This window comes from Vicugna pacos, unplaced genomic scaffold (assembly GCF_048564905.1).
Source record: "Vicugna pacos unplaced genomic scaffold, VicPac4 scaffold_20, whole genome shotgun sequence".
NCBI classification, from domain to species: Eukaryota; Metazoa; Chordata; class Mammalia; order Artiodactyla; family Camelidae; genus Vicugna; species Vicugna pacos.
The window spans coordinates 41,981,908-41,998,650 of NW_027328741.1; the positions used below are offsets into that span (position 1 = coordinate 41,981,908).

At 42.5% G+C, this 16,743-nt stretch overlaps 1 protein-coding gene across 8 annotated transcripts in view; it reads left to right on the forward strand.

Annotated features, from left to right (window-relative positions):
• The window catches only part of LOC140693989 (anoctamin-6-like), a 51,162-nt gene extending 35,490 nt beyond the window's left edge, over positions 1 to 15,672 (forward strand). For 3 of the 8 annotated variants that reach the window (XR_012069709.1, XR_012069708.1, XR_012069711.1), the window contains 2 exons: positions 2,294 to 2,391; positions 15,189 to 15,366. Coding sequence is in view for 3 of the 8 variants with exons in the window: in XM_072957490.1 (XP_072813591.1) it covers positions 2,294 to 2,391; positions 4,270 to 4,371; positions 15,189 to 15,378 (390 nt within the window). In the remaining 5 variants the exon portion in view is untranslated. Of the gene's footprint in view, positions 1 to 1,942; positions 2,118 to 2,293; positions 2,392 to 4,269; positions 4,372 to 15,188 lie in introns of those variants that run through there. The other 5 variants (XM_072957491.1, XM_072957492.1, XM_072957490.1 and 2 more) reach the window with 4 other exon arrangements.
• Positions 15,673 to 16,743: the final 1,071 nt, after the last annotated feature.

A 16,743-nucleotide genomic window follows, 5' to 3' on the forward strand; every position in this document is an offset into this window, starting at 1 on the left:
CATCAGCAGAGACCTGCTGTCACTTCCACTGTTTCCCTCAGGGCATGCTCACAGCTTCACTGGTCCTATTCAGAATGAAGACTTCAGCTAGTACCTGCTGACCCCTGAATCGGTGATAGGTTCTCCCTTGAAAGGAAGAATATCCCCTTCATGGGTTACAACTAGTTCATAACCTAAGTAATTCTACAGATGTAGAAGGGATACTTTCATTGGTTCTGCTATCACAGACTTCCCTTCAAAAGAACATGCCAATAGTTACCCCATTTTCACCCATTAAAATATACTTAACAGGCTTCCTTCTTTAGTGCAGTTTTAGGTTTACAGAAAAATTCACAGAAATTGGAGTTCCCATATATTCCCTACGCCCTGCACACAGAGGCTCCTGCTGTCAGCGTATTACATTAGTGGATGCACTCATTCTTTTTGACATCTTTCATTCCTCCTCCCCTAAAATTTAACATGCCTGATATTCACGTCTCTTATGCATTTACGTGTGATTTATATCACATCTCACGTTTATGTGAGGTTTACAACACATGCATGTTTTCTGTTTAAGCTGGGTTGGGGCAAGTTTTCTGTGTAAAAATACGATCATTAGTGAGTCTCATGCTGCTGGGTTTTTGGGTTGTCAGGTCCTGTTGACCATTGCTTCAGTTATTGGGATCATTGTCTACGGACTTTCAGTGTTCACTGTATTTCCTGCAAAACTTCCCAAGAACCTGAGTGGAACAGACCCAATCCAAAAGTACCTGACTGTGCAGGTGGGCCACGCCCATCACTGCTTCCCTCATCAGTTTTATCATCTTCATGACCCTGAACGCCATATATGAGAACGTGTCAGTCATGATGACTGACTCTGGTAAGCTCCTCCTGCAGCTGAGATAATTTCTACACAAGTTTTAGAACCAGGTCAAAACAGAGACTATCTTTTAGGAACTTGAATTGCAGTACATTACAGTCTTTAGTTAACTTCAACTGCAAACCTATTTTCTCTAGCCTATATGAGAAGTGAATTAGCTCCATTTTTGCATTAGTAAAAGGGACAAAGGACGCTTTAGAATGTCCAAGCTCTGTGTAAATATGTCAGTGTTTAATAATAATTTCAATTACATTAGATAATGTACCCTACTGTTGAAAGTAAATAGTCTCTGTATTGCAAATAAGTGGAAGAGTGTCGTGGTTCCAGTGGGAGATTTGCTTGTGCGTTACGAAGAGGACAGATAATCACAGTTTTATGTGTCTTCCCCCCATGCTGTTCCTGTTAGTGTAGCTCCATTCTCATCAGCTGCGGCTTCTATAATAAATGTTTCTTCTCTCTGGCTTGTATCCCACCCAGCGGCTTAGCGGCCTAAGTTAAGTGCTTCCCACACATTGCATGTGGCTGGGTGGTTCTCCCAGTTGTCTGCTCAGTGGTCATCTTCTGAAAATACTAAGACCAATTCAAATTCTGAACTAGGAGGATGACCCGTTTTCTGTTCCCCAAATGCTTCTAGCAAGTTGCCCCGTGTTTTGTTTGTCTTCTTCAATAGTCCTACCTTACTGCCGTTCAGGGAGACAAGAGAATATTATTTAGCAGGATGTTTAGAAGTAGCTTTCTTTCAAATTACACCTGACAGAGGACAGTTCTTGCCCATTGGATACTGTTGTGCTTATAAATTTTAAGGAACGGATGACTTTTTTTTTTTTGCCTTGTGGGATATTGCGTTCTTAGTGGGAGAAACTCTTACAACACTGTGTACAGTTGGAATTAACATAGTGGATATGTTAAGAAATTCAAAACAGCTGATATGAAAACAGTGTGAATTGCATATATATATATATATATACACACATACATACATACATACATACATATTTAGCGTGTTAACTCATGTGTCCATGGCTTTGATTAGGGTCTCAAAGCCGTTCACAGTTTTACAGACTTACCTTTTCTTTATTCTAGCTGCAGAGCTCCCAAGGACCAGACTGACTATGAGAAAAACCCAGCCATGAAGGTGCTCTTGTTCCATTTTGTCAACTACTACTCCTCGTGTTTCTACATCAGATTCTTTAAGGGCAGATTTGTGACTTATCCATGAGATCTGATGTATTCCCTGTAAAAATACAGAAATGAAGAGGTGTGAATACAGCTTTGTGTTCTGACAGTCTAATCTGTTTCAGGTTTTCTCTTAGTTGCCCAATGAAGAGTGTCTTTACTCTCTGTTCCTTTGATTTTTTTAGGCATAAAATAATGACTTTATTTCATGTTAGAGCTATCTAAAATTTAAATGAGATTTTCTTTCTAATATTCCAGTGTGACCCAAGTGGCTGTCTCCTTGAACTGATGACACAGCTGACAATAATCATGGGAGGACAGTCCATCTGGAATAACATACAAGAGGTGTTGCTTCCGTGAGTACTCAGTCATGTGTTCTTGGGGTGAGAACGGCCCACCGACCCACGTCATTTTCCTGCTTGGCCATCTCTAGAACAGGGGAGACTCTCTGCTTATTAAAGCTCTCCAGATAGGATGATACAGCCAACAGTATAAACGTACCTGCTGTTTAATAATTATGTTTAAATGCCTTCCTTTTTATGTTTAACATAAATCCTCAAGTGCTATAGTCTCTGCTTATTAGCCCACCACTGGGGACTGACTGATCAGAGCCCATTGAGAGATGGCCCATTTTGGGGCCATGAACTAAGTTTTCCCACAACTTCCTGCAAATTTCTCCTCCTTTTATATATGCATTTAAAAATCCATAACAGGAATTTGTTGAGTGCCTAGTATGTGCTAGTCACTGTATTAAATGTTGTACATATATGTATGTGTGCGTGTGTGTGTGTGTGTACAATTTAATCACCCAAACAATCCTTATTCTTATCTTCCTTTTGCAAATGAAGATCCTGTGGCTTAAAGAGGGTAACTGATTTGCCCAAGCTCTCATTGCCAATAAGAGACCACTGTGGGACTCAGATGTAAAACCCTATCTCTCTGAATCCATGTTCGTCTAAGAACAGAGACTCTCTTGGGTTCCTAAGGCACAGGGTTACATAACGTTTTAAGAAACACTTGTCTAAAATAATAACTACAGAGATTTTGACTTATTGTTCTCTTCCTAAAAATGAGAAAAGCAGATGTTAGCCAAGGTCACACTGTCCTTTTGATTTTCACATAAGCCCAATCCCACATCAAAGTGGACAGTCCAGTGTTATCTGCAATTTCTAAACATTTCAAGGAGCTTACTGTATTCGCTTTTTGTTGCTGTTGTAACTAGTATCCCCAAACGTCATGGTAGTAGGAAGAAAAAAGAAAAAGTCTCCACTAAACAACACAAATTTAAACTTGTAGTTTTCTTGAACGCAGAAGCCTGCTGAAGTCAAAGTGTTGGCACGGCTGTTTCTGAAGGTCTCAGGGGAACCTGTATCTTTGACTTTTCTGGCTTCCAGAGGCCACCTCCATCTCTTGGCCAGTGACCTCTTTTCTCAATCTCAAGGTCAGCATGTTTGTGTGCCTCTGACTCTGATCCTGTGGTCAGATCTCCTCTCCTCTCTCCCCTCTTTTGCCTCCTTCTTCCTCCTTTAACGACTCTGGTGATTACACTGGGCCCACATCTATAATCCAGCTGGTCTCTCTTAGGGTCGACTGGTTAGCAACCTTAACCACATCTGCAACCATAGGTACCCTTTGCCAGGGAATCTGACCTCTTCCTATGTTCTGGGGATAAGGACATAGACATATTGGGGGGGGACATTTTTCTACCTACCACACTAACCTTTTTAAGATAATTTCTGGCTTTGAGTTTCTGTTTTCATGAAACTGTTGAACTCTCTTCTGTCTTGCCTTCTACACCAGCATTCTGCTCCTGGCCAACCTAACTGCTGAGCTCGCCCCTCTCTGTGGTGTCCCCCAAAACCACTTACACAAGCAGGTCTTACTGTTGTTTGGAGAATGGGGGAGAAACTCAAACAACTTGAATTTTGAAATAAAAAACCTCCATCATTTTAAAATCTTCCATGCCACTATAAAAAAATTTATTTTTTAACTTCGTTTTTTAATTTTTAAACTATTTTAAACTTTGTAACTTTTTTAAACTTTACTTTTTTTCTTATCATCCTTCATTGTAGGCTCCAGAAACCTGCTATTCTGCCCACTGCATCCAAGTTCCCTTTCATTGTTTCTCCTCCCTTCCCTAACCTTCCTTCTCTCTCCCTTATTACCAAGTTTCTGTCCATTCTCTTTATAGGGCAGTTAAATTATTTTTTCTTTCTTTCTTTGTGTTTTTACAGAGTGAACACCTTTGGGTGTCAGTGTGTCCTTCCACATTTCTTCACAAGGGCTTCATCTTTCAGCTTCAGTATGGATTCCTGGGGTCTGTCTCGAAACCAAAGGCATTTCCCTTGTCCCCCAGCTCACCACGCCCCTCAAAAAAAGATTCTGATCTTCGCTGTGAAATGAATCTTTTTTTTTCCCTACTGTGCAGTAGACAACACTTACCCTGAGCTCACAGTCAGATATTTCCAGAGGAGTAAAAGTAGGTCATGTGCAAATAGTACTACTTTTCTCTGTGAAAAGAAATAGATCAGATAGAGGAAATACTTAACTCAGATTACTCAAAAGCATTTCCTGAAGGAAATAAGTAAATTATTTAACACTAAATTTTGTTGAATCTGGTTATCCGTGAGCTATTTTTACCAATCAAGAAGGATATATTTCCTAAACTGGTACTGAGCAATTCATGTGAAATGAAACTTGCTCACATGAACTAGTTTAAATTAAAGGATGCATTATAGTATCTGTGGTCTGTTTATACCTTCGCTTAAGTAAGCACATTTTTCTAGGTTCCAGTGAGCTGAACTTTGCCTCCATGTATTTCTAATATGGGCTAAAATATTTAGGGAATTTATTTTGAATTATGATTCCCTTTTTTGAAAACCAGGAATTCTGAATTGTAGCCAAGTTCGAGGGTGGCTTGTGTTTTCCTCACTGCCTCTTCTCTTTGTTTAAGTGCAGTTTCATTCTTAATTTTTCATATAAAATCCTAACATACCAAAGATCTATCAATTACTCTTGCTGCACCAAAGCTATACCCATCCTCAAAAATACATAGGAAGGGAAAAGAAAACTTATCAAAATTAGCGACTATATTCATGCTATTCAAATATGTCTAAAGGAACATAATGAAATGAATTTCACTATATCTCACCTGCCTCCACCCCCCCAATCCCATGTGGGTTTCTTGAGTAGGAATCTGGGAGTAAATGAAGAAGGAGAGTGATGCCGTGATCCAGGCTCCCTCTGGGGTCTCCCCAGCACTTGGATTGGCACCTGGTATAACGTAGGTCTCAGTCCAAGCCAGCTGAGTGAGTGAGTGACTCACAGGCATCGAATGCGTAACATCAGTGAATTAACAGCATTCTTTGTAGGACTCAGAGAATAAGCTGAGTGCCCTGTGGCCTTCCCAGCCTCACATAATATTTTGATGTTGGGGTCATTTCTGGGAATGTTATTCTGTACTGGACAAAAGGCTAGTACAATTCCAGGGTTAAGCAACTTTCCTAGGGAAATTTTATGATAAAATATTAAGAAAAATAATTAAATGCCCAAAATGACATAGCATTGTCTTTTGGTGTTTAGATAATGTATGGCTGTAATTTTCTTACTTTATATGTTTTCTACATTTTCCACTGTGTGTATGCACTACTATATAATAAGAAAAAGCAAATGTTTAAAAGAGAAAATCTCTCTTCTCCAGATATGATTTGGTTAGAGGATGAGTCAGAGAAATATAATAAGAGAATCTTAAATACATGTGTCCATAATTCACTCTTTAAATTCAGGAACAGGAAACTCAGGAATGAAATAGATTAAGAGAATCAAAGATACTTGTATTCAAGATTAGCAAGTAGGAGTGTCCTCAACAGAAATGGTGATAATCTATAATTCAGGGATTAAATGTGATAATGAAGGTAAAAAGACAACATGAAGTAGAAAATGCCACGTGGCAAGCACAGTGTAAAGGGCAATTTACTATGATTATGCCAATATGTGTGGTCAATTCCCAAGGAAATGATTGTGTAACCCCTGCTAGAGGAAGAAAGCTTCCAGCCTTGGCTGGAGAGGGGGGAGGATCCAGTGTCTGTATTTTTTTAAATGTCTACAGGTGCTTCTCATGTGCAAATTGATATCCCTGCACGAGAACCTTAAACCAACAGAAAACCCAAAAGACCGTGGACAATGATAGGTAGACGAGAGCCCAAGCTTTTCTGCCACAGATGAGTGGTTCCACTCAGGAAGACTGAGCAAGAAGCTCAGAGTCTTAGCTAAGGTCAAGCAAGTCGGGACTTCTAATACGATCTAATGCCATCGACAGGGGAGGGCATTTCAGCACAAGAAGGGAGCGCCAGGTGATTTAACATGGAAGTTTCACCCTGGATCCATACCGTGATTGATTTAGGTCCTGGAGGGTTAAAGCCCTGCTTCCCTGTGGCATGGACCGGATTCCACAAGAGGCTGAGACAGGAAGTATGAGGCAGAGAAAAATTCCCCCAGGAGAATCCCGAGTCTGGGTGATAGGGAGGGTGATGGACGAGCGTGGTCCCAGCGCCACCCCCACCGCAGGGCTCTGAGTGGCTGTGGAGCTGCGCGCCCCCGGCCGGACCTCAGACCTGCCTGCAGTGCTCTGGGCTGCGGCCTGGGGAGCGGCTTCAGCAGCAGGCTGGCCCCATCATTCTCGTAGGTGCTGCAGTGACCCCCAACCCTGTGGCCACGGTGATCCCAAGCCAAGGGTCTAAGTGATTTTAACCCTATTTACAGGTGACCACAGCCGGTTAGCTAGTGCTGCTCAAAAGGAAGATCCCCCATGGGGTTTTGATGTGTCAGGGGTGTTGCTAATACCTGGCCTGCTTTGAATCATTTCATCCTGACAGCAGCCTGGGCAGTTGAAGTTTCATCTCTCAATTTTATTTCAACTTTTTTTGTTGAAAGTATAGTTGGTTTACAATATTGTGTTAATTCTTGCTGTACAGCATAGTGATTCATATATATATATATATATATTCCTTGTCATATACTTTTCCACTATAGGCTATTAAAAGTTATTGAGTGTAGTTCCCTGTGCTATACAGAAGGATCTTGTTGTTTGAAACAAAAATTACTAAACAAAGTAACAAAGTAAGCAGACTAAACCTAGACATGTATATGACACAGTTGAGTTTATCTCAGGATTTAAATGTGGTTTTGATCTCCAGGATCTCTTTATCAAATTACCATATGCAAAGTGCCTGTGGAACACTTCTCAGAAATATGTTTTAAAATCATAAGATTTAGAGAATAAAGAAGGAAGATAATTATACTGGAAAGCAGATATCAAAATATAGAAATGGGCATTTGTGATACAGTAATATCTGAATTATTGGAAGAATGTGTTGAATAAGAGGATCCAGTGGTGGGTCTACTAACCGCAACATTCTGCCATAGCAGTGAGTGTAAATCATCTTCTGAGATCTGCAACAGTTGCATTTTGAATGTAAATAAAGTTAAATAAAAAATAAGCCATGAAGTGTGGATTCAGATTCAGGAGTATCTCGAGTCCATATCCCCAGCACTTCCCAGTGCTCCCTGCTCTTCCCCTAATGTCATTGAAAGAAGTGGGGAAAGTTTGTGAAGCGAAGGGCATGTTCCATTGCATAGAAATCTCGTAGCAAACCTGGGAGCATGGCCAGTGAAAGCTTAATGCTGAGATTAGAGGCCGTGGGAAACCAAGAAGAGGCAGCTCTTTACAAGTCACATCATATGCTCTGTGTGTGTCTACGTGTGTATGCATACAGACGTGTGGGCATGTATGATGTATACACCTGCCTTTCATGTGAAGCCGCCTCACTCTCCAAATTTGAAATCCATCCAAACGTGCAGTGCAGTCAGTCGAAGCTCAGCCAGACGCTAAGTTGTCTGTTGTTGCTCTGTCTCTTCTGCTGAACTCCACGAGTAAACCACGCGCCAGCTGTTGCTTTCAGGGACAACAGCTATGTAGGCTACAGGTCCATGCCTTGTTTCACTGCCAACTCTGATTTCCTTTCAGGAAAAATTGCCATTTGAAAAAGGGGAAAGCATTCAGTTGGCCCACAAGCCTCTGAGTGAGGAAAAAACATAACCTTAGAGTCAGCTCTGTGGGACAGCATCCAGAAGGGGGCAGAGCACTGGGCTGCGAGTCGAGGCTGTGTTTCTTTCAAGCTCTGCACTGAATTTGAGGTGGCATTCCACTTCTCTGGCCCTTGATTTGTTCAGCTTAAATTAGGGTCTTGGACCTGTTCTATCCAATGTTAGAGTATCACTTTTTTGCTCGGTGACCCTCCATGGCTCCGCAATTCCTTCAGAGGGAAAAATGCCCACATCCTCATGGCAGCCTCTAAGGCTCCACCCCCAAAACCACCACTTATTTCCTATTCACTGTGGCCCACACCAGTCTCCATGCTGTCTTTCCAGCGTGAGAGACCTCCAGGCCTGTAATCACTTTTCCCTCTGCCCCTCCTCTGCCCACCCCTTTGTTTCCTTCTTTGCCTTATTCAAAGGTCACTGCCCCATCCCCACTCCTCCCTAGCACACATTCCTCACCCTCCTTTATTTTCCTCTGCAGCACTTATCACTGGCTCACAGACCCTGTATTTCTGTCTTTTGCTTATTTTCTGTGAGATTTTCAGACTGGAAAGGCCATGGTGGATAATAGCAGAGAAATGGGTGTAAAAAAGACAAATGAGGGAAGGCATCTTCTAAAACCTAAAATGCCCACCTGAAAAGGAGGTAGGAGATAAAGTAGCAGTAGTCGTTACAATTTTGGTAAACCCAAGGTACGTGGTCAGGACTAGTTTTCACAATTTTTGAGGGTAGGGAGGCAGCAATAAAAAGAAATTTATCCTGAAAACAAGAAATTAAATTCTTGGGAAGATGATGTGTTCAGCTTGAAATGTCAGTAATACTTTTATGACCTTGGTCTGATAATATCCTGCCTTACAATTTGATCTGTTTGACAGCTGGGTCATTAATCTAATGGTGCCACAGTTCCAGAAGCAGAACAGACCACCCCACGATGGGAATGGGACAACCGTCTGTATCCCATGGGCAAACTGGGGTTATTTTATGAATACCCTGAAATGAGTAAGTCATCAGTGGAGATTTCTGTGCTGTCGGTTATACTAGAATATGCTTTGGGTCTCAGAAGCATCGGTTACCGAACCAAACAATGACCTAGCATACCGACACGGAGCCCACTTTTCTCCATTAGATGCAATTATGCAGTCAGGCTTTCAAATAGGGTGCCTGTGTGTATCTTTGTCAATATTTATGTTGTACAAAGCTGAATGTTTACTGCCAAGGAATGAAATGGAATACTCATTCAGATACGTCTCCACCATTGATTCTCAGATCCTTCTGGTCATGTCGTTTGAAGATGAACTCAGAACCGTTACTAGATGTGACTCAGCTCGGGCTGTAGCCCGTGAGGCACAGCTGCTGGCTGATATCCTTCTAAACAGAGTCATGTGAGCCAGCCGGCCTGTGCAGAAAGCCCGCAAGGGCATCCTGCCTCATTGCAGCAAGGTTCACAGGGTCACCCCTTCCACATCTCACACCTGCCTTTGATATGGTTTCTGCCTGATTCCTTGAGTGACCTCATGGCACATCACTGGCTTGAATTCAAGATGAATTTGTTGATCTGGAGTATCGGTAGATCACACATCCCCTCCTTCTCCAATGTCTTTGTCCATTTCTGTACATTTGTTTGGGCTTGGTTTCTCTTTGGTTGAACTTGGTTTTGAGCTCTCATTTGCCTTTAAATTGTTGCATCTCAAAATAGATTTCCATAGGAAACGTTATCTTTTCTATTATGCATGGCGCACTTTTATCTACTAGAAGGCTGATGAAGTGCACGTTTTGTATCTGAGCCCTTTCAGCTCACCACTGCCTTGAAGTAGTTTTTTTTTTTTTAAGCTTAGGAGACAAGAAAGGATTTGGGTCAATAGGCTTTGCATTTATGCATGCGGGTTCATGTCTGCAAAGGCACCCCTTTGTGCTTCCTGTTTATAAGTCTACAGATAGAGGGAGTTTACTTTTTCCTAAATTACATTCTCCCTACATAACAGGATGGAGTAACAGCTATTCTAGAGAGATTGTTCAGATTTATTTGTTTTCCTATTATCTAAATAATCCCTGACGAATTAGAAAATTGAATCCATTTCTGAGAGTAGGCAGTCTGTTTTTCTGTATTCAACGCTGGAGTGAAACTTATATTGTGTTCTTTTCATTCATGGGAGGTAGAATTTCCAAGTGCTTTTTGAATTATTTTTGTTCCTCTAAAATAAATTGCCTTTGGTGGTGATCTCCTGACCTCAGTTTCCTCCTCCCAGTTTTTCCCATGATCATTAATGTCACCCCACCTGCCTTTTTAGTTATGCCTCTTAGCTGCTGAAGGGGAACAGCTACTGACAGATGACCCTGGAGTCCTCCACCTGTGCTTCGTTAGGCCTCGCACCCAGCCACCAACCCTAGTCTCCTTCGCCTGAAGTATCTTTCTCTGCTTTTCTGCCTGGAAGGACTCTTGCCAAGCCTTGGCAGGGACCTCTCCACTTTTTAGAGATTATCTGCTCTCCTGTCTAGGCATGAATTGCACTTGATTCTTGTCTTGATGGTGCATGATCGTGTCCGTGTCCATTGTGCTTCGTGGCTGGACTGATCCTGTCGGAGGCTGTAGTCAGGCTTTTCATCCTCCCGTCATTGTCTGGAGCACCACAGCCTGGACCCTGGGCCTCATATGTGTTTAAGTGACTTGAGCTTGGAGTTTCAGCACACTCACATAAAACTGTTAGATGAGTTGGTGGTAATATTGCCCCCAAGGCCCCCACAAGGTTCTATATGGCATATGGCTTTTTCTGAGTGAAATTTCTCTTTTATTTGTTTTAGTGAATTCCCCACTGTCCTTTGAGATTATTAGAGTAACCCTGAGTTGTTAACCACAATAGCTCTCCCCACACCAGCTAAAGATCCTGCTGTCTGAGAACTCAGACATGGGACATAAGAGAAATAATCTATCAGTCTTAAAATCTGGAAGCCATAAGATACCGTTTTGCACTTAGAGCACCCACAGCACAAACACCAGTCTCTCAAAAATTTGACGCTGCCTTCCCAGAGGGCGGGCGCCATAAGTGAAATGCTGTGAGGGATGAAGTGAGAGCTCTTTGTCTCTGGTACTGCCTTTTCCACCCTTGCTGTGTTAACTTGATCTTCCCTTCATATATTATGTTCTCCATTTAATTTATTGCAGTTAATATCAGTTGTTCTTCAACATCTCCTTGCACCCGAACCGTCCATTCCCTCTCTCTCCAGTGCTATCCCACCCACGCCTTCCTGCACTCTCCAGGACCAGGCCTGTCTCCCCCACGCCCTCACCTCTGTTCTGTCTGCCCACCACCTGCACTGACATTTCCTTAACTCTGCAGAATGAACTTCCCAAAATGGCAGCTGAGTAACTGGGGGGGATTGTAGACCTCTCATCTCTTTACCGATTCATTCGTTTATCTATCCAAAAAACACTGAGCACCTGCTATGCCAAACACTGTATCAGCTGCTGGGGAGACCAAGACAGATAAGACTTGGTGTCTGCACTCCCCAGGCCAGGCGAGACTTGGCGAGTAGTTGATGGATTGCTAACCAGGTGAACACAAATTGGACTTCCTAGAGCTAGAAATATTTGAACTGAATTTTGAAAGGTGAAAGGAAGTTAGCTCTCTAATGTGTGGTAGAGGGAGTGGACACTTCATGCAGAGAGGTAGAGACATAAGTGTACATGGCATGAACTGGCTTGGCTAGACTGAAGAACAACAAGTAGGGCTAGAACAAAGGATCCATAGGTGGGAATATCAGGTGCACATGGCCTCTGTCACGATGGGCCTTGTGTGCTTAGACTTGAATGTATCCTTAATGAAACAGGTATATATTGGAATATTTGTAAGTAAGAGAATTGCATAATATTTATGTTGAAGAATATCTGGTTATTCTAGCAGCAGAATGGAAGATACTATTTTTGGGAGAGGCCCATACTTTGGGGGGAAATGATGTTTTGGGAACAACCCAGGTAACCCAGACAACAAGTGTCACACGCCTGCAGAGAGGCCCTGGGCAGAGGGAGAGGGACATGGGAGGCAGAAGTGATGACTGCTGCAGTAGGGACTGCAGGGCTGGGGCGGCGGGCCGCAGAGCTGCTGAGGTGACTTTCCAGTGACCCATCTTGAAAGAGGATCTGCAGGGGCAGTGTAAGGGGAAGAGCTGATTTCAAGATGGTTCTGTGTGTGGCAGTTTGAGTGCAAAGTGTCTATGGGACATCTGAGGGGTGATGTCTGTTGTTAAGCTGGATTCACCAGTCAGGAGCTCAGAGGAGCTGTGGGTGAGGCCGTGGGGGCGATTCAGTCCTGCCAGGCGGAGGACTGAAGACGAGGCCCTGGGAAAAGGGCCATGAACATGGCAAATGGGAGACGAGAAATCCACCAAGAGAGAGAAGAATAGCAGAGCAGTTGGGAGAAAGCTAGTTGAGGCAACACAGAGAAGGCTGTAACCTGGCTTAAGAGGGATTTGAACACTGACTAAAGGGAGCATAGTGAGAAACGGGGGGTTTGTGGAGCAAAAAAGCAAGGGCTAATTCCCACCTTTAATTGCCGAGACTGGGGAAAGGGAGGAGGAGGACTAAGGTAGCCTTTAAAAAACAGATCTGTGTGTATCTGTGTGTGTGCATATGTGCACACACACTTTTCTGCCTGGGCTTTTTAAATTTATTTAAGTAAAACAAAAATTAAGGGGGGAAAACACTCCACTGAGAGGAAAATATTTGTCCATGGAAAAAGCTACCTGGTAATCAAATAAACAGGAGCTGAGAATGCCCACTGGTTTGAAACACGCAGCCACCGGCAGTGCAACTCCTGTCTCAGTGCCGCGGTGAGGGCCGTGGGGGATGCAGGGCTCCGAGCCCTGGAGGAGTCATCAGCGCAGGCACTTCTCCAAGAGACTGGACTTTAAAGGGAAGAAGAAAGAGTAGAAAGTATCAGAGAGCAACACAGGGCCGTGAGAGAGGGTTGGGCGAGGGTTAGTTTTGTTTTACAGTGGGCGTTTCTGGCCTTGATGAGTTCCTAGGCCTTTGCTGTTATTGGTCTTTGTTCCAAAAGCTTTTTAGAAAGTTCTTCTCGTTTGAATATCTGAACAGATTAAATCATGTTGGGTTATTTCTGGTATTTTATTTTTTAATTAATAAATTATCTGGAATTTATTTTAATAACAAAAGTGAGGACACTGTGCCAGGTCTTCCAATGATTTAGCTAATTACTCCAGTACTTGAATCCACTGATTTGAAGTGTCAGTTTTATAATATTACTAAAATCTCAAATATATCCACGTCTATTCTTGAAATGCATTGTATTACATTCATACTCTCAGTGCACTATTTCTATACTTTTTCCACGACCATAGATTAATGCCTCCTAGAGTTGGTCCTATTTAATCTTTTTCCAGAATATCCCTAACACTGCAAGTTCAAACTTCCCTCCTCATTATTTTATTTGTATATTTGTGTATATTTCTGGAAGAACAATACGATCACCCTTCAGATATTTTTCTTAAATCCATTTTGGATTATTAACTAAATTTGCATTCAGATTCTAAATTTACTTTGGAGAAATAATGTTCTATGTCCCCCAAGCTTGAGTCTGCCCAATGAAGAGTATGGTGCATTCTACTGCTCATTCAATCATCATATTTTTTTTCTTTTTTTTAAGTCATTTATCAGAATCATCTTAACATTTTTAATTAATTTATTTCTGAATAGTCTGTGCCTTTGTTGTCATTATAATGATATCTTTTCTGGGTTTTTAACTGGGTTGATTGCTAATAAACTCCTAATTTCTGGCAATGAGAAGGAGATCTGACAGTGTGGGGCACTCTTTCCAATATGGTGACTGTGAGCAGTGTGTTACCTTAGGATGTCCACTTGCCAATTTGCCAGTGGCTGCACCCACTCCACACATTTCTGCTACTTACCTGCCCCCTGTAGGCAGATGAGTTCATGTAGGGTTAGGTGGGTTATGGACACAGATACTGATATCACTGCTGCCACACTGCTGACTCTGTGGCATCACTAACTCTGGTTCTTGCTCTCTGACCTCCCTGAATATGACAGCTCCTTTTGGGCTGTGGACCTACTGCATCTTTCCAGCACTGTCGGCTTTTATGCAACACACCCCTGCCTCTCAGGTCACAAGCAAATGTCAGCTCCTCCTACACATCCACCCCATCCACGGTCTTGCCGTTCCTGGCCAGAGTGGTCCCTACCCCTTGACTGATCAGTAACAGTAAATGGACTTTAAATTTGCCTCTCATCTTCTGGCTTAGTTACATACCTGTGCTAGTTTACTTTAAAGGTCTGCCAGTTAGGAGGGGAGGGTCTAAAAGTCTTTTGGATTTCTGGCCTTATCATTTCTAACTGCTCCCCCACCCCATGGAATAGCTTACCGCAGATCTCTGCTGCCCCACCTGTAGCAATGCCCTGTAAATTACAGACAGAGAGAAAAGAACTTCTAAGCCACCACCACAACTTTGACTTCCTGTGACCACACAGACTATAGAAATATCAAGATAAAAATTCCTGAATAAGAATATTTTTCTTAGGAAGACACTTTAATTGCATACCTTTCTGTGACTTGTAATAACTTCATAGACTCTCTGAATGTGCTGCACTCACCTTCCCAGACTCAAGGGAGCTTGCTCACTTGCCTATTTTCAGTGCATTTCCTCCAACATTCTCTATGCAGAGCTTTCCCAAAGGTACATTTCTTATTTCTATTTAAATTGTTAGATAAATCCACAATATTCTTTTTTTAATCCTCAATTACAAATCATCTTCCAAGATTGCATTATTTCAACACTGAGAGTGAATAATATGCTTCAAGATTCCCAAGTTTATTATGAGCAAATAACTATGGTTGGTTGAAGATTTTTAAGTATGTTATTCCTACTAAGGGTATATACGTGAAAGAAACAGTTTGAAATAAGTCTTCTTCCCAGAGATATTATATTTGCCTTTTGTTTGGATTCTTTCACTGTTAAACATTATTATTACCGTGAATGTGTTTTCTCTTTGGGATTTAGTTCACCATTTGCCCCTCTCTCTTTACAGGAGTAAAGGAATTGATGTTGTCCTTCCATCCGTCTACCACTCCATGTTATGTGTCCATTCCTTAAACAGGTATTCAGTTTGGGTTCACCAGATTATTTGTGGCCTCTTTCCAGTGGCCCCTCTGTTGGCTCTGGAGAACAATATATTGGAAATCAGACTCGGTACGTGGAAACTTGACTACAAATTATAGATGCATGGTGCCAGAAAAAGCCCAGAACATCACAGCGTGGCAGTCAACCATGAAAGTAACAGCAATTCTGGCTGTGGTGGACCAGCGTGAGTAAAAAGGCTTCATTGGGTGAAGACTTAGAAGAGTCCAAAAATGCATTGGCGTTGCTTCCTAAGGAATCCAGTGATGGGTATTGTTTAATATGAGAGGGAGATGCTAACACTATCATCGTTATAAACAACATAGTTGTTGTAATTGTTATTATTTTTTATATAATTTCTTTATAATAAATATTTGTGACTTACAAGACCCTTACAGAGGCAGTTGTTAAGAAGTGTGGCCATTATACTGTTACAGAAGAGTTAATTCAGTAGAAGTATGGTAATAGTATTAATGAGTACTCTTTTGATCCTCACATGAATATAAAGGTTACCCAGGAGTGCTTGTATAATGGAGATAGAAATCAATCCATTTAAGAGTTTGTAGAACCTAAAATAACAGCAGTCATTCCACCGTATTTGACTTCGTGTGTGTGCTGGAGGTGGGGAAACAGAGTCCACACATTTTCTGGGGGCACATGTGTTCCCAGGCTGGGGGATACCGGCTAAAAACCTCCGCTGCCCATAGAGAGGCACACGCCAATACTTGGCTTAGAGCCCAACCCCCACATTCCCTGTAAGACCGGCCTAGGAAAACACTCAGGGAAGACAAGCTAAGGGATTCTATTAGAAGCCAGGCGCTGCTATCAGTTGGAGGAATATCCTCAAATCCAGGATTCCGGAACCAAGCCTTGTGTTGGGGGGAGGTATGGAGCTCCATTCCACGCAGATGAATGGGGACACAGTTGTTCCCCGTTAGGGAGAACTCCTCTAAGTACTTCCTCAGTCCATCAGGGGGCATTCGATGCTTCTTGGACTCCAAGACCAAAACCCATATTCCCTCGCAGCCCAGCTTAGGGAAACACTCAGTGAATACAAGCTAAGGGATTCTATTAGAACCCAGGCACTGCTGTCATTTGCAGGAGCCTCCCCACACTCAGGATACCAGAACAAGTCTTCGTGTGTGTGCTGGAGATGGGGAAACATAGTCCACGCATCTTTCTGTTGGCACAGATGTACCCAGGTTGGGGATGTTTTTTAAACACCTCCACTGCCCATAGAGAGGCACTCGCTAGTACTTGGTTTAGAGCACAACCTCCACCGTTGCTAACAGCCCAGCCTAGGGAAACACTCAGGGAAGTCAAGTTAAGGGATACTATTAGATCCCAGTTGCTGCTGTCAGTTGGAGGAGCCTCTCCACAGTCAGGATACCAGAACAAGACTTCATGTGTATGCTATATGTGGGGAAACAGAGCCCACGCAACTTTCAGTGGAAACAGGTTTTCCC